The 13,281-nt window shown below is 36.7% G+C and overlaps 1 protein-coding gene and 1 pseudogene across 2 annotated transcripts in view; both read right to left on the reverse strand.

Annotated features, from left to right (window-relative positions):
- Nucleotides 1–467: 467 nt before the first annotated feature.
- On the reverse strand, nucleotides 468–1,505 carry LOC123816425 (annotated as a pseudogene).
- A 306-nt stretch (nucleotides 1,506–1,811) lies between these two features.
- EFCAB7 (EF-hand calcium binding domain 7) overlaps nucleotides 1,812–13,281 on the reverse strand; it is a 55,728-nt gene continuing 44,258 nt past the window's right edge. For both annotated transcript variants that reach the window (XM_045835491.1, XM_045835490.1), the window contains 3 exons: nucleotides 7,068–7,277; nucleotides 3,000–3,107; nucleotides 1,812–2,040 (listed from right to left, as the gene is read on the reverse strand). In XM_045835491.1, coding sequence (XP_045691447.1) covers nucleotides 1,966–2,040; nucleotides 3,000–3,107; nucleotides 7,068–7,277 — 393 coding nt within the window. In that variant the 3' untranslated portion in view covers nucleotides 1,812–1,965. The remainder of the gene's footprint in view (nucleotides 2,041–2,999; nucleotides 3,108–7,067; nucleotides 7,278–13,281) is intronic.

Genomic DNA, 13,281 nt, shown 5'->3' on the forward strand with positions numbered 1-13,281 from the left:
TTCTGATTGGAAAGTTAAATATAAATGACTATTTCTACATTTACATTTTTTCCTTTTATTGATTTTATTAGTGTGGTCACAAGTTTGACATCTACAGTACACTGATAACATAGCTGAATACAATAGTTGAAATAAGTAAATTATGCAAGTGTGGCAAGTTTTAAAATGTCAACTGTGAGTGATTGTGCATTTTTCCTGCACTTGCATCTGTACCCCCAAACTGCAAACACAATTTGTGCTCACCCTCACTGGGCCAAGGTGTATGACTCCACTGGGTTGGGGCAGAAGCTCTTGTATCTTTTTGCAGGCCCAGCCTTTCAAGAGCAACAGTGTTGAACGCAGCAGGCATTCCAAGGAGCGTGGTGGCAACACTGGGTTTTGCTTTGCTTCAACTAAAACTGCAATTACAGACTACTGCTTGTGTGCACCACCTGATCCCCCAGGGCTTGGGTAGCACAAAGGACATTTTAATATCCTTGTATGAGGTCGGCAGAGAGTTTCTGTAGATGTAGTTCCTGGGGTGGGGTGGGGTGAGGTGGGATATCCAGAACAGAGATGCAGTCTTCCAACATGCTGTTGGCGATACAGCTGGAACCAAGATGGGATTCACAGTAACTTCTTTCCACTAAAGATATTAACAGTCCACATAATAACCTCACTGCCTTTAGGTGACCACTTCTTCAAAAGCCTGAGGATATGAAATACTTTTGCATGAGGAAAGCTGAAATTCCACACAGGCACCACAAGATATTAGATATGCTCCTATCAAGCAAAATAGCCATTATCATAATCAGGGATTGTTTCCAGAGTTTTCCACTTCCTGTATGGCTAAGACTTCAAGGTCGAGTTATAGCCATTACTACAGTGAGATCTGTGTGTCTCATCTTATAGATAACTTCTGGCAAGAGAGAGCAGACAAGACTATTACTGTATAGTAGAGGAAACTCCATATAAACTTTCTTTGAACATCAATAGTCACATTCGTATGGCCTTTAACATCAAAGATTGTGAGGTTTTGGTTCAGGCACTCTGCGCTGGCTTCCCTCAGGGGAGGGAGCTTCTCCTCTGGGAAATCATTTCTGAATCTGTGATTTGCTGTAGCACTAAGCTTTCTAATTTATTCAAGTGGCAAATCATACATTGACCACTCCCATCAGTTATTCTATCTATTGTGCCATCACATAGTAAGAAATAAATCCTGTCAGAAGTAAACTCAGCATCTAACCCCAGCCTGTTGCTCCATTCTTAGCTGCCTGCCAGAGGCTGCCAGCACATTCTGGAGCACGTTGTGGCTCCCACTACAGGGCAGTGGTGGAACATGTCCCTCCAGGGAGCACTTGCAGGGCCCCGAAGGAGGGCACAGCCTCAAAGCCGAAGAGCCGCATCAGGAGGCAGAGACTACCAATGAAGAGTCAGGCATTGCAGGGGCTGCGTGTCACCAGCAGCGACAGCAGTAGCAGGAAGGAAAAGGGGCCCCAAACGTCCCCTGGTCCTTCTACAGCCATATGCCTGCGACCCTACAGGTACAGACAGGAGTCCCAGAGCGGCAGGTTCCCCGGACAGGGCATCGAGAAGCCAAGAAGATCACACAGCCACAGCTGGCCCATTTACATCATTTTCTTTTAGTTTTTTTAAATGAATAAATTAAAAGTGTATAAAATTTTGTAGAATTCATCAAATGTTATTTTTTAAAAGCTTACTTATAATTTTATTTTGACTTACTATTCATAAATAAAATGTGCCCAGAGTTCCCATTAAATAAGGCCACACATTTAAAAGATTATTCATATTTTAATAATAAAGTATATCACAGTAAATGTAAATGCATACAAATTGAATAGATTATTTATGTGCATCAGTTAAATGGATTAATCCTTACAGTTGATCAACAAGTAACAGACTAAACCTGAAATAATTCTTCTTAATCTGATAGTCTCAAATAGAATTATTTCCTAAAAACAGTATTTAAGATATAAGGGAATACACACAGTAATATATCCATTCTTGTCGTTCATTCAGAGGCATTACATGTTGACAAACCTGCATATAAAAATAGAAAGCTTTTATTTTTCTTTTATAAATTGTTATTTTGGACTAATTTTTCAATAGGACATTTCTAGACCCTATATGAAAATATCCCTGTACATGTAAAATTCTATACTATTTATCCTTAGCACGAATCTGCAATCTATGATCTGATGTCTAACAGGGTAATCAGACTAAATTCTACTTTAATATAAAAGTTGACAGTTGGTGTTTGTGAAGGTGGGTGAAGAAGGGTGGCAGAAAGGGGACTGAATATCCCTCTCCTCATTACTACAACATTTTCTAAAAACCTCACTGGAATAACAAAAAAGGTAATCTTTCTTTATCCTGCTCTAGGATGTTTTAGGATTTCATGGATAGTAGGGAGAAAGAAAAGGTAGGAATAGAAAGCTTTCCCCCTTTTCTCTTCTCTAGACTAGTTGCAGTGTCTCCCAATCTATCCCTACCTTTTGACTCCTTGCTAAGTCAGAACCCCAGAGTTCTGCTAACACCAGAACTACAGCTGTTCCTGACACTTGGCATTTTCTCTTCCAGGTTGCCTTAGAAAACCTAAGTAATATACATGAAAGTATTTTGGATTATCAAAATTCCTATTACTATTAATGCTACTTTGTACTTCTATATGATGCTTAAAAGTGCTTTTGTGTACCTTATTTTATCTTTACATTAACCTTGTGAAGTACCTGGGACTGGTGATATGTTAACTTTATACTTAAAGAGACTGGAGCAGAGGGGTTAAGTGAATGTCTCATAATGGCTGCACCAAATAGTGGACCTGAATTAGAATCAAGTCTCCTGTCTCTTAGCATAAGATGATACTAATACAAATATTAAACTTAAAATAATTTTTCACTTTATTTCACATATACAATTATTCACAGCATTAATAGTAAAAATGTTTTTTTTTTCAAATTGAGAAAAGGAAAGGTTTTAATCAGAAAACAATGCATTACCATCGTAGATTTGGGTGCCACTTCTACTGCAAATATGTTGAGTCCTCTGTTGTTTATGCAGTTTTTACTTAGCTCATTGTTGATGTGAATAATCACTTTATCATCTGACTATAAAAAAAGATTCATAAGTTATTGTTTTTAACAAATACAAATAAAATGGTAACTGTAAAACATTTTGTAAGTCTTGTGATAGAGGTATTAACAGGGTGCCATAGAAACACAGAGAGAAATACAGAAACATCTGCTGAGCCTGGGGTATCAAGGAAGACCTAATGGGAAAAGTGATACTTGAGATAATAGGTAATAGCCTCCAGGATGGATAGGAAGCAAGAGAAAGCAGAACGGAGCTGAAAAATGAGAGAAATGCAGAGTCAAAGTATTCCCCGGCTAAAGAACTTGTGATCGCTCCCTAATGACTACAAAGGGGCAGTATAACATTAGACAACCTGAATTCATTTTTAGCTCTTCCACTGCTTAGCAGTGTGGCCTTTTGCAGATCAATATCCCCATGCTTCAGTTGCCCCGTGTGTAAAAGGGGGAAAGTATTTACCTCATTGAATTGTTGTGAGAAGTAAAGGTGTAAATATATATAAAGCACAAGGCACATATAAGCTCTAAAATATTATTTACATCATTTTAGTTAAGGAAGTTGAATTTTCCTTGAGGAAAAAGAAGGTGGTGGAGGGTTGAGAAGAGATAAGTTATAGCAGAGCAGAAGAACTGGGGTAAGATAGTGACTCCCTTCCACCCTTGTAATCCTAATAAAACATAGAGGGCAGGAGGGGAAACATGTTGGATTTTAATAATCAGCCTCCAAAGCTTTATGATCCATTTGAAGACTGCAATTTACTAGCTGGGGACCCTAGCTTATTTCATCAAGTCTAAATTCTTTTATCTCTTTTTTTAAGGAAAAACACAGGGCAGGGTGAAAGTAGGTTTACAATTATTTGCATGGAAAATAATACAATAATTAATAAGTAATAACACAAGAATAAATTATGTGTTTCATTTATTACAACTGTAAACCGACTTTTGCCCCACCCTGTATAATCTGGACTCATTCTACAAATGTTATTTACCTTCCTAATACTCTTCCAAATACAGTTCTCTATTTTTGCAAAGCTGATAGTCTGACTCTTTCCTCTTTACTTCATATTAACCCTTCCTCATGTTTTGTCTTATACAGTTTTCCCTGCTTCTAAAGACTGTCTCTCTGAATATCTAAATCCTGGGTATCTTTTAAATCCCACACCACATGCTCAAATCTCACACAGTCCCCTTCCCCTCATCGCAAATCCTTCCCAACTTCCACAGTCCAAACAAACATCGATTACAAGAGATGCAAATATAGTAAAACTATTGCACATACCACATTACTGAATAATTTAACATTTATCCCATAAACTCTTTGGAAGCAGAGACTATGTTACACTTTCTGGTGTCCCTTATTCAGACTAGGAGAGTTAGTTAAATAATGTATACTCACATTGGTTCAATACTCAGCCAAATCTTAAACATCTTAAGAAATTTATGGCAGGCATAAAAATAATGAAAATATCACCCTGGACTAAAAAAAAAAGCCAAGAGTTCTAAAAAAAAAACCCCAGCTATATTAAGGTTTTATAAAAATGTATAACTTCTAGAAGACTGAGTTTCTCTGTCTTCAAGAATTTATGCAGGTGCTCTCGTGACCTGCAATATCAGTAGTAGCAGGGAAGCTGGCCAAAGCTGGAAATAACTGGCTTGATAAAAACAGGTCCTGGACAGTGGACTATACTTAATTAGGTAAAATGATAGTCTATAGGATTTCTGATATTGCAAAGTTTGTGTAAAGAGTTGGGCTAAATTTTTTCTTTGTATTTCTTCAAAACATGATGGCTATTATTTAAAATAGTTGTGTTTGTAGGAAGACTTCTAATAAAAAACTAAATATTTTGTACCCAGATGATGCTCTGTATTTATAGCTCTGCAAACATTTAATGTCATGATATTTTAAGAGAAAAACAATGATCTCAAGCCTTTAAAATATGTCTATATAAGGAAGTTCTGGTCAAGATGGTGACATAGGTAAAAGTGGTGCTTGAATCCTCCCACAACCACATCAGAATTATAACTAAACTACAGAACAACCATCATTCAGAACTGCTTGAAATCTAGCTGAACAGAAGTCTTACAACTAAGGATATAAAGAAGAAGCCACACTGAGACTGGTAGGAGGGGCAGAGACACAGAACAGACTGGTCCCACACTCACATGTGGTGGATAAAAATTGAAGTTCATTGAGGGATCCTCAATGAACTTCAGGGAAGAGTAGATGAATATAGTGAGAATATCAACAAAAAAATAGGAAGAATCAAAATGGAACTAGAAAACACAAAAAGAACTACTCAGAAATGAAGAATACATTACAGGGAATCAACAGGGGAATAGATGAATCAGAGGATCAAATCAGAGATTTGGAAGATAAGGAAGAAAATACACCCAACAGAACAGCAAAAAGAAAAAAAGAATTAAAAAAAAAAGAGAGATAGTGTAAAAGGAGCCTCTGGGACAACTTCAAGCATTCCAACATTCACATCATAGGGTATCAGAACAAGAGCAGAGAGAGCAAGGAATTGAAAAGCTATGTGAAAAAACAATGGCAGAAAATTTCCCTAACCTGGTAAAGGAAATAGACATACAAGTCCAGGAAGTGCAAAGAATCCCAAACAAGATGAACTCAAAGAGGACCACACCAAGATATATCATAATTAAAATGCCAAAGGTTAAAGACAGAGAGAATCTTAAAAGCAGTAAGAGAAAAGCAGTTATCCACAAGGGAACTCCCATAAGACAGTCAGGACACACTTGATTTCTAAAAAAACAAACAAACAAAAACAAACAAACAAACAAACAAAAACACTGCAGGCCAGAAGGGATTGGCACGAAATACTCAAAGTGATGAAAAGCAAGGATCTATAACCAAATTTACTCTGCCCAGCAAAGCCAGCATGGAGAAAGGAAGGACACATAAAGAGTTTCCCAGGTAAGAAAAAGCTAAAGGAGTTTATCACCACCAAACCACTATTACAAGAAATGTTAAAAGGTCTTCTTTAAGATGGGAGAGAGGTTGGGGGAATGGATGAAAAAGGTGAAGGGATTAAGAAGTACAAATAGTTACAGAATAGTTACAGGGATGTGAAGTATAGTATGAAGAATATAGTTGATATTCTAATAACTCTGTGTGGTGTCAGATGTTTACTAGATTTATCAGGTTGTAACTTAGTAAGTTATATGGTGACTGGTCACTGGGTTGTACCCCCGACACTAATGCAGTATTAGTATTGTATGTCAAGTATAATTGAAAAATAAAAAAATATGTAAAGTCAAAAATATATACATAAATAAAATTTTGAGCATACACCTAAAATGTGTATTTTAATTATATACACATACTATTATTCTAATCTATTATTGATATTGTAAAACATACATAAAATGGCAATTGAAAAGGTTGACATCAAGATGAATTTTTAAAAATTGCTTCTGCTTTGTCCTTGCACTCATCATACATGGAGTATCTCTAAACCAAATAATATTGTTTATACATTAAGATAGTCAGTCAGCCAACTTCAAGAAACTTGCTGAATATATTTTCCAACTTTTTGTAGTTGTTGCTGTTAATGGAGCTGACTGAACTTACAAAGTAACTCACTCCTTGTTTTGCAAGGAAACAAGGTCACTGTCTCCATTACTTTGCTAAAATAACATTTTTGCTGTGATAGATGTGCAAACCATCATGCCCAATTTTTCTTTTAAAATTTAGACATACCCTTGGTTCTTTGTCAACCAGTTTTCTTATTTTGTAGTCTGTGTGATACTTGAATGAAAAAAAACCCTTTTATTTTAAAAAGTGTGTGTATATATATAATCATGCCCAGTTTAAGTTAGAAATCTAAGGAGAAAGAATAAAGGCCTCATATAAATATTATTAATGTAATGAGATATTTAATTACTATGCTAGAGTAAGCAAGAAGATGGGAAATATTAGGAAACATTGTGGTTATGAGACCACTTCATAACTGATACCTTGTTTTCAATCACGGAAGTTATCCAGGTGTCACACTTGTGAGTATGTACAATAACATTTTCTTTGCCATCCATTACTTTGGCATCACCTTTGCTAAGGACAGATTTACAAACGGCCTTCTCAAGTTGCCCACTGCATGGCTCCATATGGGCAGCTTTAATTCTTGGCTTGCATTTGTCTGCATAGACATCGATGACAAAAGGGCATGCCTGATATGAAAGAAAAAGCAAATTTTGTTTTAGTCCTCTGACATAATTTAAAATAAATTATTTATTATTAGTATGTTTATCACATGATTTAACAAGGTACACTGCACTTTCTAGCTTGTCCTTCTGATACACTTTTAGAAGAAAGTTTTAGCACTATAAAATGAGTAATAAAAAAGCATGAAATTCTGATTTTTCATTAACATATTAACTGAAAATATTCACAGGAAAGGAAAGAAAAGTATAACCTCTAGCAAATCAGTAGCACCCCCTTTAAGTCATTGCACCACACCTCCACTTGTCTTAGAGCTAACTCGGATCATGTTAGCTGCTTTTGCTAACTTTAAGGACACAGAAAAAACTCATCAAAGGGTTCTAAAGGAATTATGTTTATGAATGAAACTTAATGGGTGGGCACAGAATACCAAAAAGAACTCAATGTATAAAAATTAATTCACAATTCAAAGTTAGTGTAAAAGCACCTTTAAAATCTGAGGCCTAAAAAGAGCCTGTGCTTTTGGAAGTTGATTTTGCTCCTGCTTACCTATCAGTCTTTAGCACAGTCCACAAGATGCTGCACAGAGGAGCTCTGCCTCTCTGTACGACCCGGTCTCCTGCCTCTCTATGTCCAGCTACTCTGCTCTTTCAGACCCTAGAACAAATGAAGCTCTTTCCTATGCCAGAGCCTTCACACAGGCGGGGGCAAATGTAGGTCTACAGTTGCGAACACACAAAACACAGTTAATTCTTTATTCTTTATTAATTATTACATTATTTCCCATACCAACAACTGTAAACCTGCTTTTCCCCTAATCTGTATGTAGTGTTATCTGTGCTTGGAAGATGCTTTCACATTTTTTACAGAGGTACCTCATCCTCCTCCTTCAGGGTAAAGCCCAAGAGTCGCCTCTGCAGAGAAAGCTGCTCTTGTCTTCCAACCTCCTTCACTCCCCTACTGTTCCCTCCTGTGACCTCTGGTTTATTTTTTTCCCAAAACACTTTTGAAATGATTTTATTTATTTTCTTATTTAATTAATCATTCTCCTTCATAGAATGTAAAATTCCATGAAGGCAGAAAAATTTCATTTTATTCATCCTTGTATTCCCCAGGCCTCTTTATTATAGGTTTAGGCATATCACATATAGGCATTCAATGAATATTGTTGGGAACCACCCTGTCTGGTATCAGAAGCTGTAACCCCCACCAAGGCTAAGGCTGAGGGAATGACCTTAGAACTGTAAGCCACCAAGGAGACAGGCTTATCTCCCTGGCAGGAGTGCTGCTTCTGCTACTTCATCCATAACTGGCCCCCAATGCTTGGTCGGTTAGCCAATGACGGGTAAGATTCCCCAAGGGGGGAACAACCTAAGACAGGCACAATCACGTGGCAGGCCCCCAAGGAAGGACTTTGGGGGCTACAGCAAAAGGGGGTGATGGACCCTCCCCCCTTGGCTTTGACAAAGCCTGAGTCCTCATTGTCTGTGGGAAAATCTCCTTATCTCTTGGTTGCCTTAGTTCCCTTGCTCCACTTAAGCCTGAAACAATGACGGAGGTTGGTGCAGCCCTGGGCTGGAAAGGGCTGGTTCCCTGGGTGATCAGGCCCAAGTAAGAATATGTAAAATCCTGTGAAACTGCTTTGTTTAGAATGTTCTCAATTGAATGATAAGAGTCCAAGGAAAAAGTAAGTTTGTTCCTTAAAGTTTGTCACAGCTCTTTAGTTATCTGACCCTGAATCAAAATAGGCCCTCAGACTTCCTTGTTACCTATTGTTTGATCCTTACTTCCTGGCAATGAGTAATGAGCTTTACCTGAATTCTTATGCAAACGAACCTAATAAAAAGCCTGCTTGGGAGGGAGAACGGGGCGTTCTCCCTTAGGGGCACTCTCCCCTAGGGAGGGTGGCCATGGTGCTCCCCACTAGAGAGAGTGACTGTTTCGTCCCTATTTCTCCACAGGACTCGGTTGTCTCTGTGTATGTTTTTCTCATGTTTCGATGAGCCATCCGCAATGTTCTGTGGTCACTGCCGGCCAGTGGTCGTGACAAAATATTTGTTGAATAAGTAAGTGAATTTATACACATTAATGGTGTGTATAAAATTTATGTAGGAGACCAAAGATAAAAGTCTGAAGTTAGTAGAGCATCAACCAACACACACTTTTATTAATGTTAAAAAATAAGAATAGTATGGGAAATGGAGAAGCCAAAGAACTTACATGTACAACCCATGGACATGAACTAAGGGAGGGGGAATGCTGGTGGGAGGGTGTACAGGGTGGAGAAGATTAAAGGGGAGAAAAAAATGGGACAACTGAGCCCTGGCTGGCGTAGCTCAGTGGATTGAGCGCGGGCTGGGAACCAAAGTGTCCCAGGTTCGATTCCCAGCCAGGGTACATTCTTGGGTTGCAGGCCATGACCCCCAGCAACCACACATTGATGTTTCTCTCCCTCTCTCTCTCTCTATCCCTCCCTCCCTTCCCTCCCTAAATATAAATAAATAAAATCTTAAAAAAAAAAAAATGGGACAACTGTAATAGCATAATCAACAAAATATATTTTTAAAAATTAAATAAACAAAGAATATATATCTTAATGACTCCAACCTTTACCAATAATAAATTCACCCTTTTAAGGAAAGACAATATAACTTTTAAAAAAATCATTGGATTATAAAGCCAAATACCTGGGTTTGTAACTGAATTTTACCATTTACTAGCTACATAACCTGGGAAGTCACTTAATTTCTATAACACTTCATTTCTTCATTGAAAAAGTAGAATTAAATAGGATATATTCTTCCAAGGGTTGTTGCAATTATCTAATAAGTAATGTGTGAAAATATTTCATAATGTAGAATTCTGAAAAAAGATTATTCATAATAATTATAAAAATGATTATAAAGGATGCATGGACAAAACCAAAGTGGGGTGGAAGCAAGGAGAGTGAGTTTGGCTGGGGTAGGGAGTGGAGTGGTAGTGGGTAAATGCAGACAACTATAACTGAACAATAAAATAATTTAAAAAATGATTGTGAAATTTTAATGGCTTATTTTTTAGTACTAAATAGATTCTGGTATTATTTTGCTGTTTTCAAGTCTTGGTTATCAGTTTTATTCAACCAAAGAGTATCAATATTTAAAAATTCACAGAAAATAAAAATCTTAAGAAGCCTTTGGTTAAAGATATATTCTTTAAAATTTTAAAAATAAAATAATACCTACTCTTAAAAAGCTGCAGTAAAACGATTATTTTTTTCTGTCCATGTTTAGTCCTTTACTTACCTATGCTCTTCATCCTACTAAACAAATACAGAAAGCATACAACAGGCAAAAGAAAAAAAAAAGCTCAAAGTAAAAGAAGTTCTGTAGACACTAATACAAGTATATTATAGATATTATAGAAATACTTTAGAAGTATGAGAAATACTATGAAAGCACTTAAAAATACTTCTAAAAGATTACTAAACTGTGAACAAAAAAGGGTCTACGAAATAAACCTGATAAGCTCAGGGGCCACACGGCAGACCTGACAAGTTCAGTGACTAAAAGGACCATACAAGATCCCAGATTCTTAACTGGGCAGGTCATAGCAGGTAGTCACATCCCAACTCTATAGCTTCCTTACTTCACCTCAAGTACGCTCTGTCCATTGTTTGTATGCACCCAGTACACCAAACCTTTGAAACATCAGAGCAATTTTCTTTTCTAGACCCCTCAAAGACAAAACCACAGAAACCAGCCCACAAGACCACCAGAGCATGAGACCACCAAACTCCACTTTGTTATCTTGTTCCCCAAATACCACCTCTATGTAAATATTAATTATTAACTATCCTGTGCCCACCAGTGTAAAAGACGTATGTGTCTCTCTTCCTTTTTATCCAATCTGAGAGATTTTCTCACTCTGTTTTCTCCTGCACTCTTAATCTACTACTGATGAATTTCATGTAATCCTCCTTAAGACTCTTTTTTTGCCTTTGATTCTCATGTATAAAATAACTGTAAACGGCCATCCTCTGGAGCATTTTCTCAATCCATTGAGATTTTGCTTCCAGGTATATTTAAAATTTGGGTCCAATAAACTCTTATATGACTCTTCTATAGGCTGGACATTGTTTTGCTGATAATACTAAACAGAAAGTCCTATTAAAAAACAACAACAAATTAAAGCAAATCCATGAAGAAGTTCAAGGGTTTCATCATAGATACACAAAACATGGCCTGTTAAATTCTGAAAAGAAACACTAAGTATAATCAGATTTTAAGACCCATAGGGATAAAATCTGACAAAACCAGAATGGCCATCTGGACATGAGATAACATCTTCCATGAAACCATTCATTCCAGTAGGCACAAATAGGCCATAATATTACACACTTAGGAAAACTTCCCTATGATAATGAAGGATGTGCTTAGTCCATGCTTTATCTATAAATAAATTAACCTGAAAAAATTGTGGTACATGAACTAAGAATATGCTCTAAAAAACTGAGCATTTCCAAATTGACTTTGTACAGTAGATTTTCCCTCAATGGTTTATGAATATGTACTACTAATAACAGTACATTTATTTTCAGAATGGGTCAAAATATTCCCCTGTTGAAAAGCCACAACCATCATCACTGCCTAGGACATTCCAAATTATTGATTCTGTGATGAGGGATACATTTAATTGGAATAATTATTCATGAATTTTGATTACATAATGGTTTTCTCCTGACTCAAAACTATTCTTGTTTTTGTCATTCTGAAACCTCCAGAAAAATGAAAAGGGCCATGAAATAAGTAGAAAGGTACATCCTTTAAATATCCTAAAGTGAGGTTTTCTATAGAGCCTCTAGAAGCACATAGGCACGGAATTAATCTAGAATTCCTGAATAAGCACGTAATCATAAGTAAGCAGCTTCTTTTCAAGACTATCAGAATATGCTTTTTCTGTTACACTCTTTACTGATTTAACATGCACATGTCTGACCATGGCCTATCATGTTCTCCTTAATAGTAACAATAACTTCTCTAAGTCTCAGTTTTAGGGAAAATGTGTTTGAACTATGAGAAATACAAAATGCAACACTATTTTTCACAACACCATGAAACAATACACCTGTAGTTCCAGTATGGATAATTACATCTCTTGTGGAAATTTCAGATTATTCAATGCCAACCCACAACCAAGGTTAACTATTTGGTACAGCTATTAGTTAGGCCATCCCAAGAGTATGACTCTCCAACACCCTCAATGAGTTACATGTTCTTACATACACTCCAAAAGAATATTTTTCTGGAAAATAATTCTTGAATATAGTGATCCCATTCATAGCAGTTACGCCACTTCAGATAGTCATAAAAAAAATGTTCCTTCATGTTGGTTGACACAGTAATTAATATAGCCTAAGTCCTAGGGGTACAACAAACCAGTTTAAATTACTTAACTCAAGCAGTTACAGATAATAAAAAAGACTTGATTACCTTTGATCATTGCAGGTACTATATGTTGTACCTGGATTAACACAACAAGTAAAACAACCTACAATTAATTAAAAGAGCAAACTATAAAAGGTTATCCAAAGAAAACTTAGGGGGTCCTTGGAATTTGTCTTGGCCAAGCTTGGAAAATCTAGGGTCATGATTCTGGAGTGTCCTCCAGTCCCTTCCTATAATACTTCTAGTTACACTGTTTGTCTCAGAGTTTAAATGTTGTCCAGCATCTTAAAATAGTTCTGTACAGTCACTGTCCCAATAGTTGACCTAAAGACAAAGCCAGGAAGAAATATGAAAAATATACAAACTGTACATCAGACCCCCATAGATGAAACTTCTTCAAATAGAATCAGTAACAGTGGTTGAATGAATCTTTGTTAGTTTCATCTACACCTTTAGCTGGGTGAAAATTAACAGGGAGGCTGGGATCAAAATGTTCCCACAAATGTATGAAAAAATGATGATTTTTGTCATTGTAATGAGGAGTCACCAGCACTAGTTTAAACCTGTTCAATTGCCCTACAACAAC

This window comes from Phyllostomus hastatus, unplaced genomic scaffold (assembly GCF_019186645.2).
Source record: "Phyllostomus hastatus isolate PE091 unplaced genomic scaffold, TTU_PhHast_1.1 phas_contig_209, whole genome shotgun sequence".
Taxonomy (NCBI): domain Eukaryota; kingdom Metazoa; phylum Chordata; class Mammalia; order Chiroptera; family Phyllostomidae; genus Phyllostomus; species Phyllostomus hastatus.